General features: G+C 37.7%; 1 protein-coding gene across 9 annotated transcripts in view; it reads left to right on the top strand.

Moving 5' to 3' along the window:
* The window catches only part of SORCS2 (sortilin related VPS10 domain containing receptor 2), a 532,019-nt gene that overhangs the window by 160,937 nt on the left and 356,489 nt on the right, over positions 1–14,593 (top strand). For all 9 annotated transcript variants that reach the window (XM_088163095.1, XM_014895301.2, XM_088163094.1 and 6 more), the window contains exon 2: positions 12,126–12,193. In XM_088163095.1, coding sequence (XP_088019221.1) covers positions 12,126–12,193 — 68 coding nt within the window. The remainder of the gene's footprint in view (positions 1–12,125; positions 12,194–14,593) is intronic.

The following is a 14,593-nucleotide window of genomic DNA, read 5'->3' as shown; positions in this document are numbered from 1 at the left end:
AAAATTTCTTATGGACTTACAGATTTCTAAATAGCTCAACTCACAGAGAAAATGGGCACTGCTCTGGTTAAGATAGAAACCAAGAACTGAACTGATGTGTTTGAATATCTGTTTCCTCCTTCCTGGCTGATGCATTTCTCTGATGGCACATTTACTGCCTGTTTATTTTATTCATGGAGAGCTTGCATTATTTCCAGATACCTGATAATTTCTGCTTCTTCACTGTAGTCCCCTGACCTTTATGTCCATACACTGGATCTCTTCTTTTTTTTATTAAATTTTTTTTGTATCATCACCTATTGGTACCTTAGTTAATAAGCACAACTGATTAAGAGTTGTATTTATGTATTTACGTATTATGTCTCTTTCCTGAGAAATGCACTTCAGGCTGCTTGTGTTGTGATTTGGGGAAGGGATAGATAAGCTGCAAAAAATACCATTTCAGGTAAATTGCTGTCAATTTGTTGTCACAGAGATTAAAGAATGCTTTCACCTTCTCTGGACCAAGGAATATGGAGGGGACTTGATTTCTTGCCCTGCTTATATGGAATCAATGCCCCTGAAATTGCATAGGTGTCTGTGGGTAGTGCTCTGAGCTGGGCAGTTTGTGAACATAGGTAGGAAATCCCTGGCCTGAGCTAAAATCTCCCAGCACTGAAATATAACATTTGTAATTTCTCTTTTCACGTAGCAGTATAAGGATGCTGTATTAATTAACTAATGTGATGAGTTATCCTTGCTCATTTTAAGTCTCAGAAAGAAAGCCTGAGCCACTTTGCTCCTTAATTTTCCTATATCATGCACAAACATTTCCACTGGGTTACCATTATACAAGTGACAATTAAAAGTCAAATTTTAGCTTAAATGAAGTTTTCCTTGTTTTTAACACTGTGTTTCCTGAAGAAATGTTACTGGCCTTCTATTTGGAAAAAGACAATTCACTGAAGAATTGGCAAGGAAGATAGACATTTTTTTTGGATTTTTTTTCCCCCCTTAAAACTTGGTCAGTTTTGACATGCTTCTGTCTTCAGGAGGTGGCTGAGTAGACTTGAGTGGACATTTTATTCATTTTACTGTGTCTACAAAATAATCTTCTACAGCTATTTCTTGGGCTGCATTGAAAGCTTCATTTTCCTTCTATTTTCTTTTGAATAATATAGGCCTACTGCCTTGTCTAAAATGATGATGGGCTTGGGAGAGGTTGGAAAATCATTTCTGCTGATGAAAAGATATTCCTTGTTCCAAAGGAGAGAAATGAAAGGAATTGAATGTTATTTTAGACATATGGGTGATGAATTTTTCCTGTGGCTTCTAATCTTAAAAAATTGTTGCAAAATACAGTATTTTAAAAAATAAAAAACAATATATGTAGTTGATCAGGGATTGACGTAATAGGTCTGAAGTAATTTCCAATAGTTACTTCTGCTTACTTTCTCATGTACACTGTGAGTGAACTTTACTTCAAGAAATGTCTATTTAGAGATACACTGCCAAGGGTAAGTTCATGCTGTATAGTGAAAAAGTTTGCATCGTTAAGTTTAGCTCTAGCTGTTCTCTTTCAGTAGTCTCATGTCCATTATAACTTGACATTTAAAGTCATAAATTTGTACAATTACATAAATTTTGTGGAAAATGCAACGTGGTTGTTTTTCCTGTGCACAGAATATGAGACTTGCAAATACTGGTTTCATCCAAACTGGATCCTTCTCACCATGTAACAAATTTCAAGATCTGATTTATTTTTCCTGTGTTTAGAATGGGCTTAATCCAGATTCTAATTGGTTTAGACTTTGAATCAGACTCAGAGTAAATGCCTGGGTATGGAAGGGGGAGGAGAGAGCAAATAAAACATCCATTTGGTAGACAACACTGAGCTGAAAAGCTGCCATTGGTTTTGGGCTGTAGCTTCTGAGCTTTGGTTATTACTGTCTTTCTGTCATGGCATCAATTAAACCCCGAACTTGAGAAAAACAATTTGCAAGAATTTAAAGGTTCAGATTTTTTTTCTTTATTTTGGGATAAGTTAATTTCTATAAGAAAGACTGTTGACTGGTAAACAGAGAAGACTATACTCTAAGTTTCAGAAATAAAATATAAATAGAGACAGGCATTTACAATTCAAATATAGAACAAACTCATTAGGAAAAATGATTGGAAAATAAATAGCTGTTCCAGAGAGATGCTCAATATAATGGAGGACAACAGTAAATGTCATGTACACTGTACAGAAGTTTTAACTGTCTGATAGTATAAAGTTCTGTTATAAAGAACCTTGGAATGAAGTACATCATGGTTCATACCTACTAGTTTGAAGAAATGAAATATGAGGATTTTTAATAGTTAAAAAATTTAGTATGCTGCACCTTCTGAGATGATATATATATTTTTTACAAATTTCTTCAACTCTTTCCTTAGTTTTTCTTTTATTCCTTTGTGGAAAGAGAGGTAAGGGAAAAAATGAATTTTTGCCATATTGAAGATGTTGCCTCTTTGGCAAAGTTTCTGTTCCATGTCAGGTCACTGGTAGTACAGAAGCACATAACTGCTGCAGATCTGGCTCCACAGTGTGGGTGTGTTCCATGTGTTGTGGGTAGCAGTGATAGGGAAAGGGTCTTGGGCCCTGAAAGCTTTTGGGAGATGGGGGAATTGGGTCTGGGAACATCATGGATCAGAAAAGAATATCCTTGAGGTTAGGCATATGAAATTTAGACATGTCTGTTGATCCTGCTTCTCAGTTAGTTCTCACTTTATCTGATGTTTTCTGCTCCACCTGCAGCTTATTTAGATAGGGATTCATCCAGTCTGAGACGGTCAAGCTGGAAATGTAGGTCCTCAGTATGATAAATCACTAGGAAACAAAGTACTTCCAAAGAACTGTTCACATCTAGGTAATTAAAACCAATATCTAGAGGTGTCTCTCTCTTTTCCTATCCTAAAATTGGGATAAAACAGGGTGATACATCTGTCTCCATTTCTCAACTATAAAATAGAAATTTTGTTAAGGGGGTGCAAGAAGACTGAAATATCCATATTTCTACAGAAAAGAGCTGCGAGAAGGTGTAAGTGTAGCGATAACTGTTCAGAAGTGTTCTAGGCATGAATTTAAAATATTTTCCTTCCACTTCTTGTGTTCCTTAACTGTTGTACCTATCCTTAAATCCATGAAGACAGAAAAGAGTAGTGCTTGTAACATGAAGAAAGAAGTACTTAGCATATTTCTAAAACAATCTCTGATCACAGGGAGAGACCAAGCATGAAAAGCATTAATTTTTAAGTGGGAGAATTTCACATTAAGAGTTTACTACTGAAACTGCTTTGCAACTCTAGCTATGGCTGATTAAATGCTGACATGCAAAAACTGTCTCTAAAGAATCTGTTGAATACCTGTCTTAACTGGAGTAAAATAACGAAATATAGATCTCATATATCAGGGCCTACAATCTTTTCCTGCTTGTATCTACTTGATCTGAGGGTCATTTAAAATGTATTAGAGATTTAAGATTGGAATGCGAGACTAATTTAAAACCTGGCTCTAAGATGACTGATTATGTTATTATACTTCATACTGGCTAAACTAAAGCATAGTCTTGTTTCTATGACAAGAGGGATCCAAACTGATGTGGCATTGCCTGGTGAAAGAGCTGTTCCTTTTCACAGATAATGCTATATAATTCCACTTTGCTTTTTTATGTCCCCATGGCTCTTAAAGTAATGGACACCTAGGGCAGAGGCTGGGTGAGGAAACACAAAAAGCTGGCAAAAACTCAGTGCTCACAGATTGGAAATCTCCTGGTTTGGCTTCAGACTGAATGTGGAGAACTTTCCAGCACTCCCTCAGTTGCTTCCAATGTTTTCTTTGACGTATTTGGCCCCTGACCAATTTTCCCAACTGCTCCCAAGCCCTTTCTAATAGTCTCCTAACCCACTTGGATGTTCTCTCAGCTCCTTTACACCCTTTCCATTGGCACGGATATGAAGTTCTGCTGCTTCAGGAATAATGCTGAAGATAAATGTGCTTTCATCCTTCTTCTCAAAAGGGTTCATTCCCAGTATTTCACAGTAGCTGAATTCTGTTAATGCCATTTGAGGTGTTCCAAATTGATGGTGAATGGGGCCATGGGGAGCAGGCAGGCTTGGCAGTTGAGTGGGAATGGTTCCCTCTCACATTACGCTAGGGGCAGTGTGTTGGTACTTCTGAAATTAGTTATTTTAGCAAGATAAGTAGGGATGAAATGGCTAAAATGAAAGGCAGTCAGAGGGAGACCAACTTCCACCCAGGAGAAGTGGGTCGTGTTGGGCCTTGTTTGAAACTGTTCCTGTGTGTGTCCCTGTGTGAAACTGCAGAGTATGGTCCTTTGGAGAGGCACCCATGCACTCCTCATTGGGAAGCTGATTGAGCTGGGAGACCAGAGGACTTTCGTTAGACAGCACCTGGAGTATCAGCCCCAGATCTGTTTTGGGTTATTCCTGTTTTACTAGGCAACCTGATTTTTATTTTTATTTTTTAAATCCTTTTCACTCACTATTTTGTGTCATTTTCCAGGCCTGATTTTGACTTTGGAATAAGCAGAGTTAAAGTAGTGGAACATACATTCTCCACATCACAAAAGATGTGAAACAATTTTTGCATCTGCCTCTGGTTTCTCTCTGGCCTTCTGCTGAAATATTAATCAGCATCACTCTGTCACTGTAATAGAAGTGCCTTGGTCTTTAGCATGTTTGTCCTGCAGAACTCCTTTCAGGTAGGAGTGTGCCCATGTTCCACTCTGTATATCACATTCCCATGCTTACCTTTCTCATTCATACAGAACAAACTCAGGCACCTACAATATTCAATTAATATAAATTTCAGCCGTTATTCATGATGGAGAAGGATATTAAACAATGTGATTCTCGGACTGATCTTCATGAAGCATCAAAGTCCTTGTTTCCATGTACAATCTTTATAAAGCATTTTTTTGATAGACAATTAGGCCTAATTTGAACACTCTTAGCCATTTCAGAGATAATTAAATGTTATTTTGAGGTCATTGTAGGCTGATGAACCCTCTGGTAAGTATGATGTTATTTGGTACAATGATATTTAATCCTGTGGTTCTGGTGAAGACAGAGCAGCTGTGAGGGAGAGTAACCAATGTGAACATGTCTGCCAACAGCCCTGCGTCAAGGGAATGCTCTGCCCAGCTTGTGGTATCCTCCTCTATAGCTATTTCCATATGTCTTGCATAATAATTTCATTTCTGAAATAAAAAGCATAGGTATTTTTAAATGTAAATATTTTTCTTTTTTTTACAAAAAGCTCTGGCCTTGAGAAAGGATTTAGTGATGCAGATTAGAAGCTCTCTTTAAATTTTCATATTTTATTATTGGACAGTAATACCACATGCGAGACTGGGAATGTTTCACAAACTGCACTTAAAATCTGATTTTTCTTTTCTGGTAGTGAATAGCTATATAATAGTGATGATTGAGGTAAACAGCTTATCCATAATATGCATTCCTAAAATATTTGGAAGAAACTAAAGATGTTTTACATATGCCATCTTTTGATATTAGCTCTGCTTCCTCTTGAATTTTCATGGAAATGAAAAAGAATATTCACATAATAAGTTTGGTTCTGCAGGAAGGATTGTTAATTCAATTTAGAATACATTAGTAGGGAAGATAAGTAAAGCTAGTCTGTATTTAAAAAAGAATCACTATTAGGAGACTAGAGAGACAAGAAAAAATAGTCTTGCTTCATGCTTTAGAAATTTATTCTCTTGGCATGTTTGCAAATGTGGTTTTAAGAACTAATCAAATGCTATGTTAAATATTTAAACCTAAAAGTTGCTCTGGTTATGTAGTAAAAGGCAATGACAGAAAACCGGAGATTTTTGTGTCAGAGGTGACATTGTTTGGGGCTGTTTGAAAAAGAACAGGAAGTTTAATTGAGCAAGTAGTTAATGTATTAGACAGTTTCCAAAGCTGCAGATTTGAGTCTAATAATTCTGTGGCCTTCAAAATGAGTTCCCTCCCATTTGCTCAAGCAAGCCCTGCATCTGCAGCATGCCCAGAAATCTTGGACCTGCATCTAATGGTTCAAGAAAGGAGCTGCAATGTGAATATGTTGAAGTGGCAGCAGTCCAGATTGGCTGGCCAGTTCTACAGATAATTCGATTTTTAGGGACTGACCACTAACAGTTACATAACAAAGGTCTCTGCTCTTGTGTGGCTGAGTCAGGCAGTACCACGTAAAACCTGGGCTTATCCAAGCAGCCAGCTGCTAACAACTGCAGTAGCAACCCAGCTGCCTGAGTTGCAAATTACTGAAGATAGGAAAACGTTCGGGAAGCATTATTTATATGCCTTCCCCATTCTTATATTTTTTGTACTTTTTGTTTATTGCTGTTCTAGATGTATCCAGAGTGCTATGGACTTGTGATATAAAATGATATGGCTATTCAGCCATATGGCTATCTACTTCTCTGTTAAATATGATTGAAACCAGTCAGTGAATTTAGAATTAAAGGTAGGGATGAGGAGCCAAACCTATAGACAGAGTCACGTATATGTAGTGGCATCGCATAAACATATTTTTCTTAGGAGCTTGCATTGAAAATCTGGCATGAATTGGTAATGGTTGATGGTGATGGCTTTGAAGACTTCTTGTGTCCTGTACTGTAGGCTCCTGAAGGCAGTAGGTTGTCCTTTTCTTCTGTGTTTGTACAGAGCTAACAGAGGATAATCCTGTTCTGTGCTAGATAGTGGATTAAATATATCAGATATCTTAAAGTTCCTTTTCTGTATGAGTGTTTTCAGAGTCGATGTGTGAAGTACTATGTTTAAAATGGTTTTGAATCTGGAAGCAATCACAACCACTGCTTTCAAGACTATGCACTTTTTCAGCTCTTGTGGATGGAAATACCTCTTAGAGAACAGGAATTGAGCCATTATTGTGTCTTACTTTGAATTATGAATTAATTCACTGTATGGAATTATTACGAATGTTTAAGACAAAGGCACTGGTATAGTCAGTGACTTCATACACAGTAAGTCCTCTTGTCTCCCAATACAATTTAGTTGGAAGAAACAGAAATCTAATTCTGTAAGTATTATGTAAGTATTTCATATTAAATCATGTATTGCTTTTATGAACTTTATTACCAGAGAGGAGTAGAAGCTTATACAGTGAATTCTTAATAGCCCTAAGTAATGGTTTAAATGTTTGCTTTTTTACCTTTCATCATAGTGCTGCAACAAAATAAACCTAAATGCTCTTTTTCTCTTTAGTTTTCCCAGCATAATCAAATTATGATGCGGTTATTAATAGTGGTATGGTAGTTGGCCCATATAATAGCCTTGTAGTAATGCACCTTCATACTAATAATTTCCTGAATTTTATTTTTCTCATAAGAATCTTTGTTTTAAATAAGAAATGTGAAAATTAACATTGCTCTTAGCATGATGATTGAAGAGCCTGCTGCTGCAAAAGTGGAAATGGCTTGAGAGATTGGAGCAGTAGGTGGTTGCCTATAATTTGATAGGGAGCTTTTTGATTATTAGTTGTCAAAAAAGTTTTGGAATTGCAGAGGATGGTAGTGAAAAATTAATAAGATGTGCCTAGAACCTCTAGATCTCACCAAAATAGTTGTGGTGTGCAGTGGAATAGTTAAATAGCTGAAAAGGTGAGGCTGTTTTTGAGCAAAACAGCAGCTAATGTTCCAGTCATATACAGAGTTTTAAGTGCCGGTTCAAGTGACTCTCATAAACACTTCTTTAGATTTCAGTGGGTTCATTCACATGAATTAAGTTAAGCAGATGCTAAAAAGTTTGCAAAAACTTGAATCTGTCTGAGGAGTTTATTTTCCTGGTAGCTCTGGCTGCCCAGAAGTCCCTACAGCATGCTCTCACTTTCTAAAAACTTGAGAAAATGCTTGTAATTGTGCATTTGAAAGTATGAGACTTTTGCTATGAAACTTCTGAATGGATGCCAAAAAAAATCTAACCTAAAATCACAAATTTCAGGGGTCAAATAAAAATTTATCTGTGTGAATCTGCATGTAGATAGAAAAAGAGAGATCTTTGTTAAGAATAGTCCATGAAAAAAAGCATCATGGAAGGAGCATGGGGAAAAAATAAAATAGTTTTCCAAAAGTTGATGTTTATCAAAAAGAGAAGGATCTTAGCAAATCCTCCACAGGAAGATAAAATATAAACACCAGGAAAAGTGATTGATCTAGAATTCATTCCTTTTTCCTTTCTCAGCCCTCTTAGCTGACATGGTGATGAAAAGAGAGGATTAAAATGGGCTTCTTAAAGCCAAAATTTTATTAGGAAATGATTAAAAGCACATTGTGTCTCGTAAAGCGAAGTTGTGCTCTTTTCAGCCCAGCCTTGCTGCAAAGCATTTTCAGAAGAGAGCAACAAAAAAGGAGAGGGGATAAACATAGATTATTCTAACTTTCCTTATTCATGGGTAATAATATCTGTGGAATTTTCCATTTGTTTTCCTGGTCTGTCATTCACTGAAAACCCAGTGCACCCCTGAAGACAAGTCTGTATCCAGAAAGGATTTTGGATTGAAACTGCTTCAACTCCTTTGTTTGGAAAACAGTTTTGAGCAGGGACTACTGTAGCAGTGAGAATTCACACAGGGCAGGAGTGAAGTTATGGAAGCAGGGGAATGACGTGGAAGAATCAAAATCTATCTGTGCACCCCACTGTCCCTCTCCCTCCAAAAAAAGGAGGAGGAGGATGAGGTAGAGAAATTTCTGAACGTCTAACACAGAGAAAATGACTGGAGCTAGTTTTTTTTTCTTCCATGGAAAACTAACTTCTAATTTGATTCTTAGAATCCTGAGGGATTTGTCTTCCAGACTGTGGCACATAGAGAGAAATACTGGCTTTATGGAGAGGCCTTTACCAAAGAATCAAGTAATAGAGTACCAATTTTGTGATAAAAGCTGAAAGATTTCACTTTCTTTTTTCCCTTTCAGTATTTTTGTCCAGAAGCTCTATCAGGTGTTCATAGGTCCCTAGCACACAAGGGTAATCATTGTTGTCACCTTCATTGTCATGCTCTGGGAGGGAGCTCAATTGTGGGTAAATTTAGGATCAAAGGGTTTAAAATGTTTTCACAAATCTCTGTAAGTCTGGATGGAGTGGAGATTTCTACATATTCCTATAAATCCACCTTAAAGTAAAAAATCTGATAAATCTATTTCTCCTTCATTGCCTACATTTATTTTTGCTGTAAAATAATAACAGAAAAAAAGCTAAATTTATTTTAGCTGTCCATGACTGATGGTAGTATGAGCTGATTAAGAATCATATCCTTGATCATTGCTCTGTTGCTCTGTGCCTCTCCTCAGCCACAGGCCACCCAAGCACTTTCACTAGGAGAACCATGTGTATGAACCACTGGCTTCAATCCAGCCTGTAAAATGCTCGTAATTACAGAGTCTCATTAAAATGAAATCAGTGAAACAGGCTTCTGCTCTTAAAAATGATGGGTAGAATCCAGAGATCCTGAAGACCTTTATGCTTTCACTGTGAAATAATTCCTTCTGTTCTTTGGCTCTATCTATTAATTTAGAAAAACTACCATTATGGTTAGCAGGAACATCTGAAAAGATGCCCACAGTCTAAAGGACTACGCTGTAATATCTGTTAAATAGCTGGCCTCCATTATTCAGATAATGGGATGAAATCTACTGGCATAGTTGAAATGATGGTCAGCCCCTCAGCAGCTTCATACTTAAGTCCTGTCAAGAATCTGCTAATGGCATTCGAGAGTTCAAAGGTGACTTCTTATGGCTTTTGTTTCCAAAATGCAAAATAAGGTATTTAATTTTTGCATGAATTTACCAATCAGATTGGAAAGTACTGACATTTATTTTTCAGAGCTCTGACTCAGTTTCAAGCACCAATTCTGCAGCATCAAGATGATGCTTTACTGCTTATGGCTGCTCCCCACTGCAGTTTGCAGTTTCCTGAAAGCCCTTCAGTTGAAGTGTGTGGAGCAGCAGTGGCTTTCTGGCTCTGTGTGCATGCCCAGATGAACTGCAGCTGGCCAGCTGTACCCTGGGCCAGACAGGCTCTAATGTTTCTAACAGGTGCTGAGCTACAGAAATGGCTTATCTGGAAGGTTCTTTGTTGGTGCATCCATACAGGTTATGCTCAAAGCAGATGGACTGAGGGTGACCCAATAGGATTTTCTGTGTGTGATTTTAATCAGTTTAATTTAGGAATGGAACATTAGGCTTAGCCTATGGCAGGATGAGTCCAACACATGTGGCTGAAAATTATCTGAATTATAAAATTTCTAATTCTAGGATGAAGAAAGTTGAGTCATCAAGTTCAGGATTCAGCCTCCATTTCTGCCTAAATGGAAGGAAACAAAGTGTAATATCTTGTATTTTTAGGTATTTTTATTTTCATGTACCAAGTGTGCATTCTTGTATCTCTTAAAAAAACAAATTCCAGATAAGTTTTTGTGACTTAAGAGGGATTATGCTTGTTTGTAAAAGCACAGTCTGAAACTTTTTCCTTACTAATTGGAACCAATAGATGCTCCCAGTAGTGGAGTTTCTTTTTCTTCTTAATTGCAAGTGCCAGAAAAAGCTGTAGTTAAGACACTGACAATACAATAAATAGCTGACCTGGTGGAACGTGCTTGGGGTGTAGCCAGGAATCTCACACATAGATACCCTCTCCTTTGGGAAATGATTCTTTCTCTTTGCTTTGTAAGTCTTGTAGTAATCTCTTAATTTTTTTTCTTTTTTTTTCCTTTTCTTTTTTTAAGCCAAATCTTTATTTTTATAAATAATCAAATTCCAAAATAGTGATCTGGTATATTGTGACTCTTTTGAGAATAGGAGTGAATAATACTACTTATGAATTATGGATTGTTTCCACTTTTGCTTATATCAATATACATCCAGGAATATGTGTTGTGAATTTATTATATTTGCCTTACCCTGAGTGAGACTGGTATTATACCTCAGTTTTGTAAAACACTGCATTATTTCCATGTAATAACATCCTTGGTCTGGAATTCTGTTCTCTCACAAGCTCCAGCATACAAGAAGTGCAGTATAAATGTATCATCAGCATAATTATTACCTGACTAATGAAAGTGAATGCCTGCAGTTGCTGTTTGTTGGAGATTTCATCTGGTGGTCAGGAGCAGAGCAGTGCCACTTAAATTACAGCTTGCTCCAAACTGTTGGAGGCTGGTGTTGACCCCACATTGAAGAAAGCTTCCAGCTGTGCAGGGAACCAGCCTGTTCTACCTCTGTGGGGTTGCTGTGGGCATGTGGCCCTAACAGCCACTAATATGGACTGGCAGCAAGTGAAAGAAACCTGTGTAAGATCCCAACATAAAGCACAGTATTGGTTTGGATACACTGGTTGTGGACTAGGACTTTACATTATTTGACCAGTGACTTTGTCACGTGTTGAGCAGATGGAAAGTATTTCTTGCTGGCTTTTTTTCATAGGGTGAAGATGTTTTGTGGATGAAATTTGCTTGTGTATTTTGTTGGCTGTTGCTGATGTAGACGAGTAATTTACTGAGCACAGAGCTGCTTCATGATGGGGAAAAAGTGATGCTTCAAGAAATGAAAAGTGATAGCTGTGAAAGTTGCATTGCTGATCTTGTAAGGAAGGCCAGAGCTAAATTTTTTCCTGATTTTTAAAAATCTGGTTAATCAAAATTAATCATCATTGTTTAACACTTTGGATAAAAAAATAATTGTGTCTGTAGAGTTGCCTCCTAAATTTAAACCAGCAACTAGATATTTTTTTCCTAATCAGAAAGTCATAAAGAATGCTTGGGGAATGTTGTATGGTGGTGGTATTTATGTGACAATTCCAACTCCAGTGCTTATATGAAATGGGCAATCTTTCACAGTCAGCACGTTTGCAGAAAACTTCAAGTGCTGAAATGATTCTTCCCAGAAAGAGAAATGAAAAAGCCAGGCTAAAAAGCAAAACTCTTGAGAGCTAAAAATGAGGTGAAATGCTGTTCAGATTTTCAGAAGCCTCACTTCTGTATTTCCCAAAATCATGCTGCCCGTGTCTGTTTCTGTTTCTTACATCAGTTTGCATATTTAAATCTATTTCTTCTCATTTTCTTTTAGGTGATCCTGATCCTTACCAAGTATTATCATACTGACATGGGGAAAGTTCTGGAGAGCTCTTTGTGGAGGTAAGTTCTCTGTTTGTTTTTTCTATAACTTTCCCTCCTACTGTTCTTGGAATACATCCATCACTACCTTTTCCAGACTGCTGCTGAGTTGAGTTGGTAGCTGACTGATGCTATTGTAGTAAGATTATCCAGATTGTCATCAACTCTTAGTCCTTCTCTTCCTTAAATGCATTTCCTGTCGTGGAATTAGAGTTTGTAATGAGTTTTAACATTAGAAACAAAGAATGATGGAGAATATAAGGTACCTTATTGATTCTACTTTACAAGTTGACATGTTTTTCCTTTTCCTAGAAATTCTGTATCAAATTTTTTAAAAGTCTGAAATGCTTGCTGAGTTAGGATGTGTCTTTTGGGAATTCTTGCTGCTTGAGTAGTGTACTGAGGTTAGTAAATAATCCTGCTTTGGAAGCAGTTAGGATTGTCTGGATGAAGTATACCAACAGTGTAGGTTGTATTGTGTTTTATGACAACTGGGAATAAATAGTAATCCAAATAAATTTCTAAGTTGTTCTCTTTCCCATAATACTTGTGAATTGAGATACCACTATGCCTGTTGCCTTTGTGTGCACAGATTGCACAGATTGTTCAGGTGTACATCAACACAAAAACAGGGATAAGTCTGTGTTATACTAGTCACACTTCTCAGTTATCTTCTCAGGTCTTGGTTGTCTTTTGCTAAGGAGGCTTTTTGTGCTGTAATTTTTTTTTCTGTGTGTGGGTCTGTATAAATTTTCCACAACAAATTTTTGCTAGACCGATCACATACATTTGAAAAGTGAAAGTATTTCACTGTTATCACCAAATGTGATACTGCATCAGTATTTGCTCTGTTAGTTTTGCTGGTTATCTCTAGCAGTAGAAATAAATGATAGGAGACTTAAGCAGTCATAGGTGACCTTCCAATGTAGCTCATAAGCTTCAGGTCTAGAAACAAATAATTTATCTAAAACTGTGTGGCTTAGGTACTTGTAAACTTCATGCTGTCACAAGAGCTTGTATGGGGATTTGACCTTCAGCTGTGAGTGTAAGGACCTTTACAGAGACAATCCAAGAAAAGGACTGGGTAAAGGAATAGGGAGTGGGAAAAGTCTGTTTCCAGAACATGCTGCAAAAGAGTCTTGTTACTTATTTTGAAAGAGGTGGCATTGTTTTAATGACAGTCCTTCTGCAATAACTTGTCATACCAGAGTCTGACCAGGGCCACTGGTCCATACAGAATAAGGGTATTTCTGGAAATTTCTAGTCGTAAGAAGGAGGTATTCAGGAAAGAGAGTTAGATTAAATGGAGACTGCTTAGCATTGGCTCAAGATTGGCCTTTTTAGGGCTATGACAGTTCATTTGTAATTATCCTTTAAACTCACAAGATTCAAAATTTATTGCACATTTGTTTCTGTTTTAAGTTTTGTCCAACATCTTGTGCAAATAAGACAACCAAATGACAGTTTGGATACTCCCAACTACGTAAGCACACACTGCTTTCCTAATATTTGTCATTGGCCCATACAACATGTGCAATATATTTCAAGTTTTCCAATCCATACTTTAGGGTATCTATCATAGTCTTTTAAGCATTTTCAGTTGGATTCTTCAAAATAAACTCTTTGATCTTTTAAAATAAACCAGGCTTCAGATAATGTTTCTTTCTTTGGAGAACATAAGCACTTTAAACAAGGTCATCCAGACCTTGCTGACAGCTGGTGTAAAGAAGTGGTGTGAATTCTGTTCAAATAAAATTGATACTAGCGTGCATTATCTGGAAATCGTGCCTTTTTACTTACAAGTAACAGATGTACCAGATGCTCTGGCACAGGTCGTGGTCCCGCCCCAAGGGCTGGGCACAGATGTCCTCAGGGCTCTCAGTGGTGTCAGACTTTGGGGATGTGCCAGGTGTCCATGGCTCCACTTTAGTGCGGCAGGGATGGGACCCTGAGGGACTCTCCTTGGGTATGTCTTGCAATTTCACAGGGTACAGCCCAGCCAGGGTCTGGACATCAGGGTGCCTTGGGCTGTCCACTTCTTCTAGAGAGCCCCTGGGAGCTCACTCCTTGATGTGATGATTCCCCAAACCTGCTGAGCCAGGGATGGGGATGAAGGCTGTGGCTTGTTGATGAGACAAGCTGGATGGGTTCTCAGTCACCTGGTCTAGTGGAAGGTTCCTTGCCCCTGGCAGCAGGGTTGGAACTAGATGATCTTTAAGGTCCCTTCCAACTCAAACCAAACCATTCTATGATTGTGTGGTTTCTAAAACCAGTATGGAAAAGCTGAAAGGTAGTAAGTGCTTGTGGCAGGGGTTACTGCCTAGGTGCTCCATGCCTGGATATGTTTTGGGCTCAACTCCTTCCTCCACCTCTGACTGCTGTGATGTATAAGAGACACACAGAGTCAAACTGGAAGAGTTA

This window comes from Sturnus vulgaris, chromosome 4 (assembly GCF_052056855.1).
Source record: "Sturnus vulgaris isolate bStuVul1 chromosome 4, bStuVul1.hap1, whole genome shotgun sequence".
In the NCBI taxonomy this organism is placed as follows: domain Eukaryota; kingdom Metazoa; phylum Chordata; class Aves; order Passeriformes; family Sturnidae; genus Sturnus; species Sturnus vulgaris.
The sequence above is the reverse complement of the archived record's forward strand: the minus strand, read 5'-3'. Positions and strand labels throughout refer to the sequence as shown.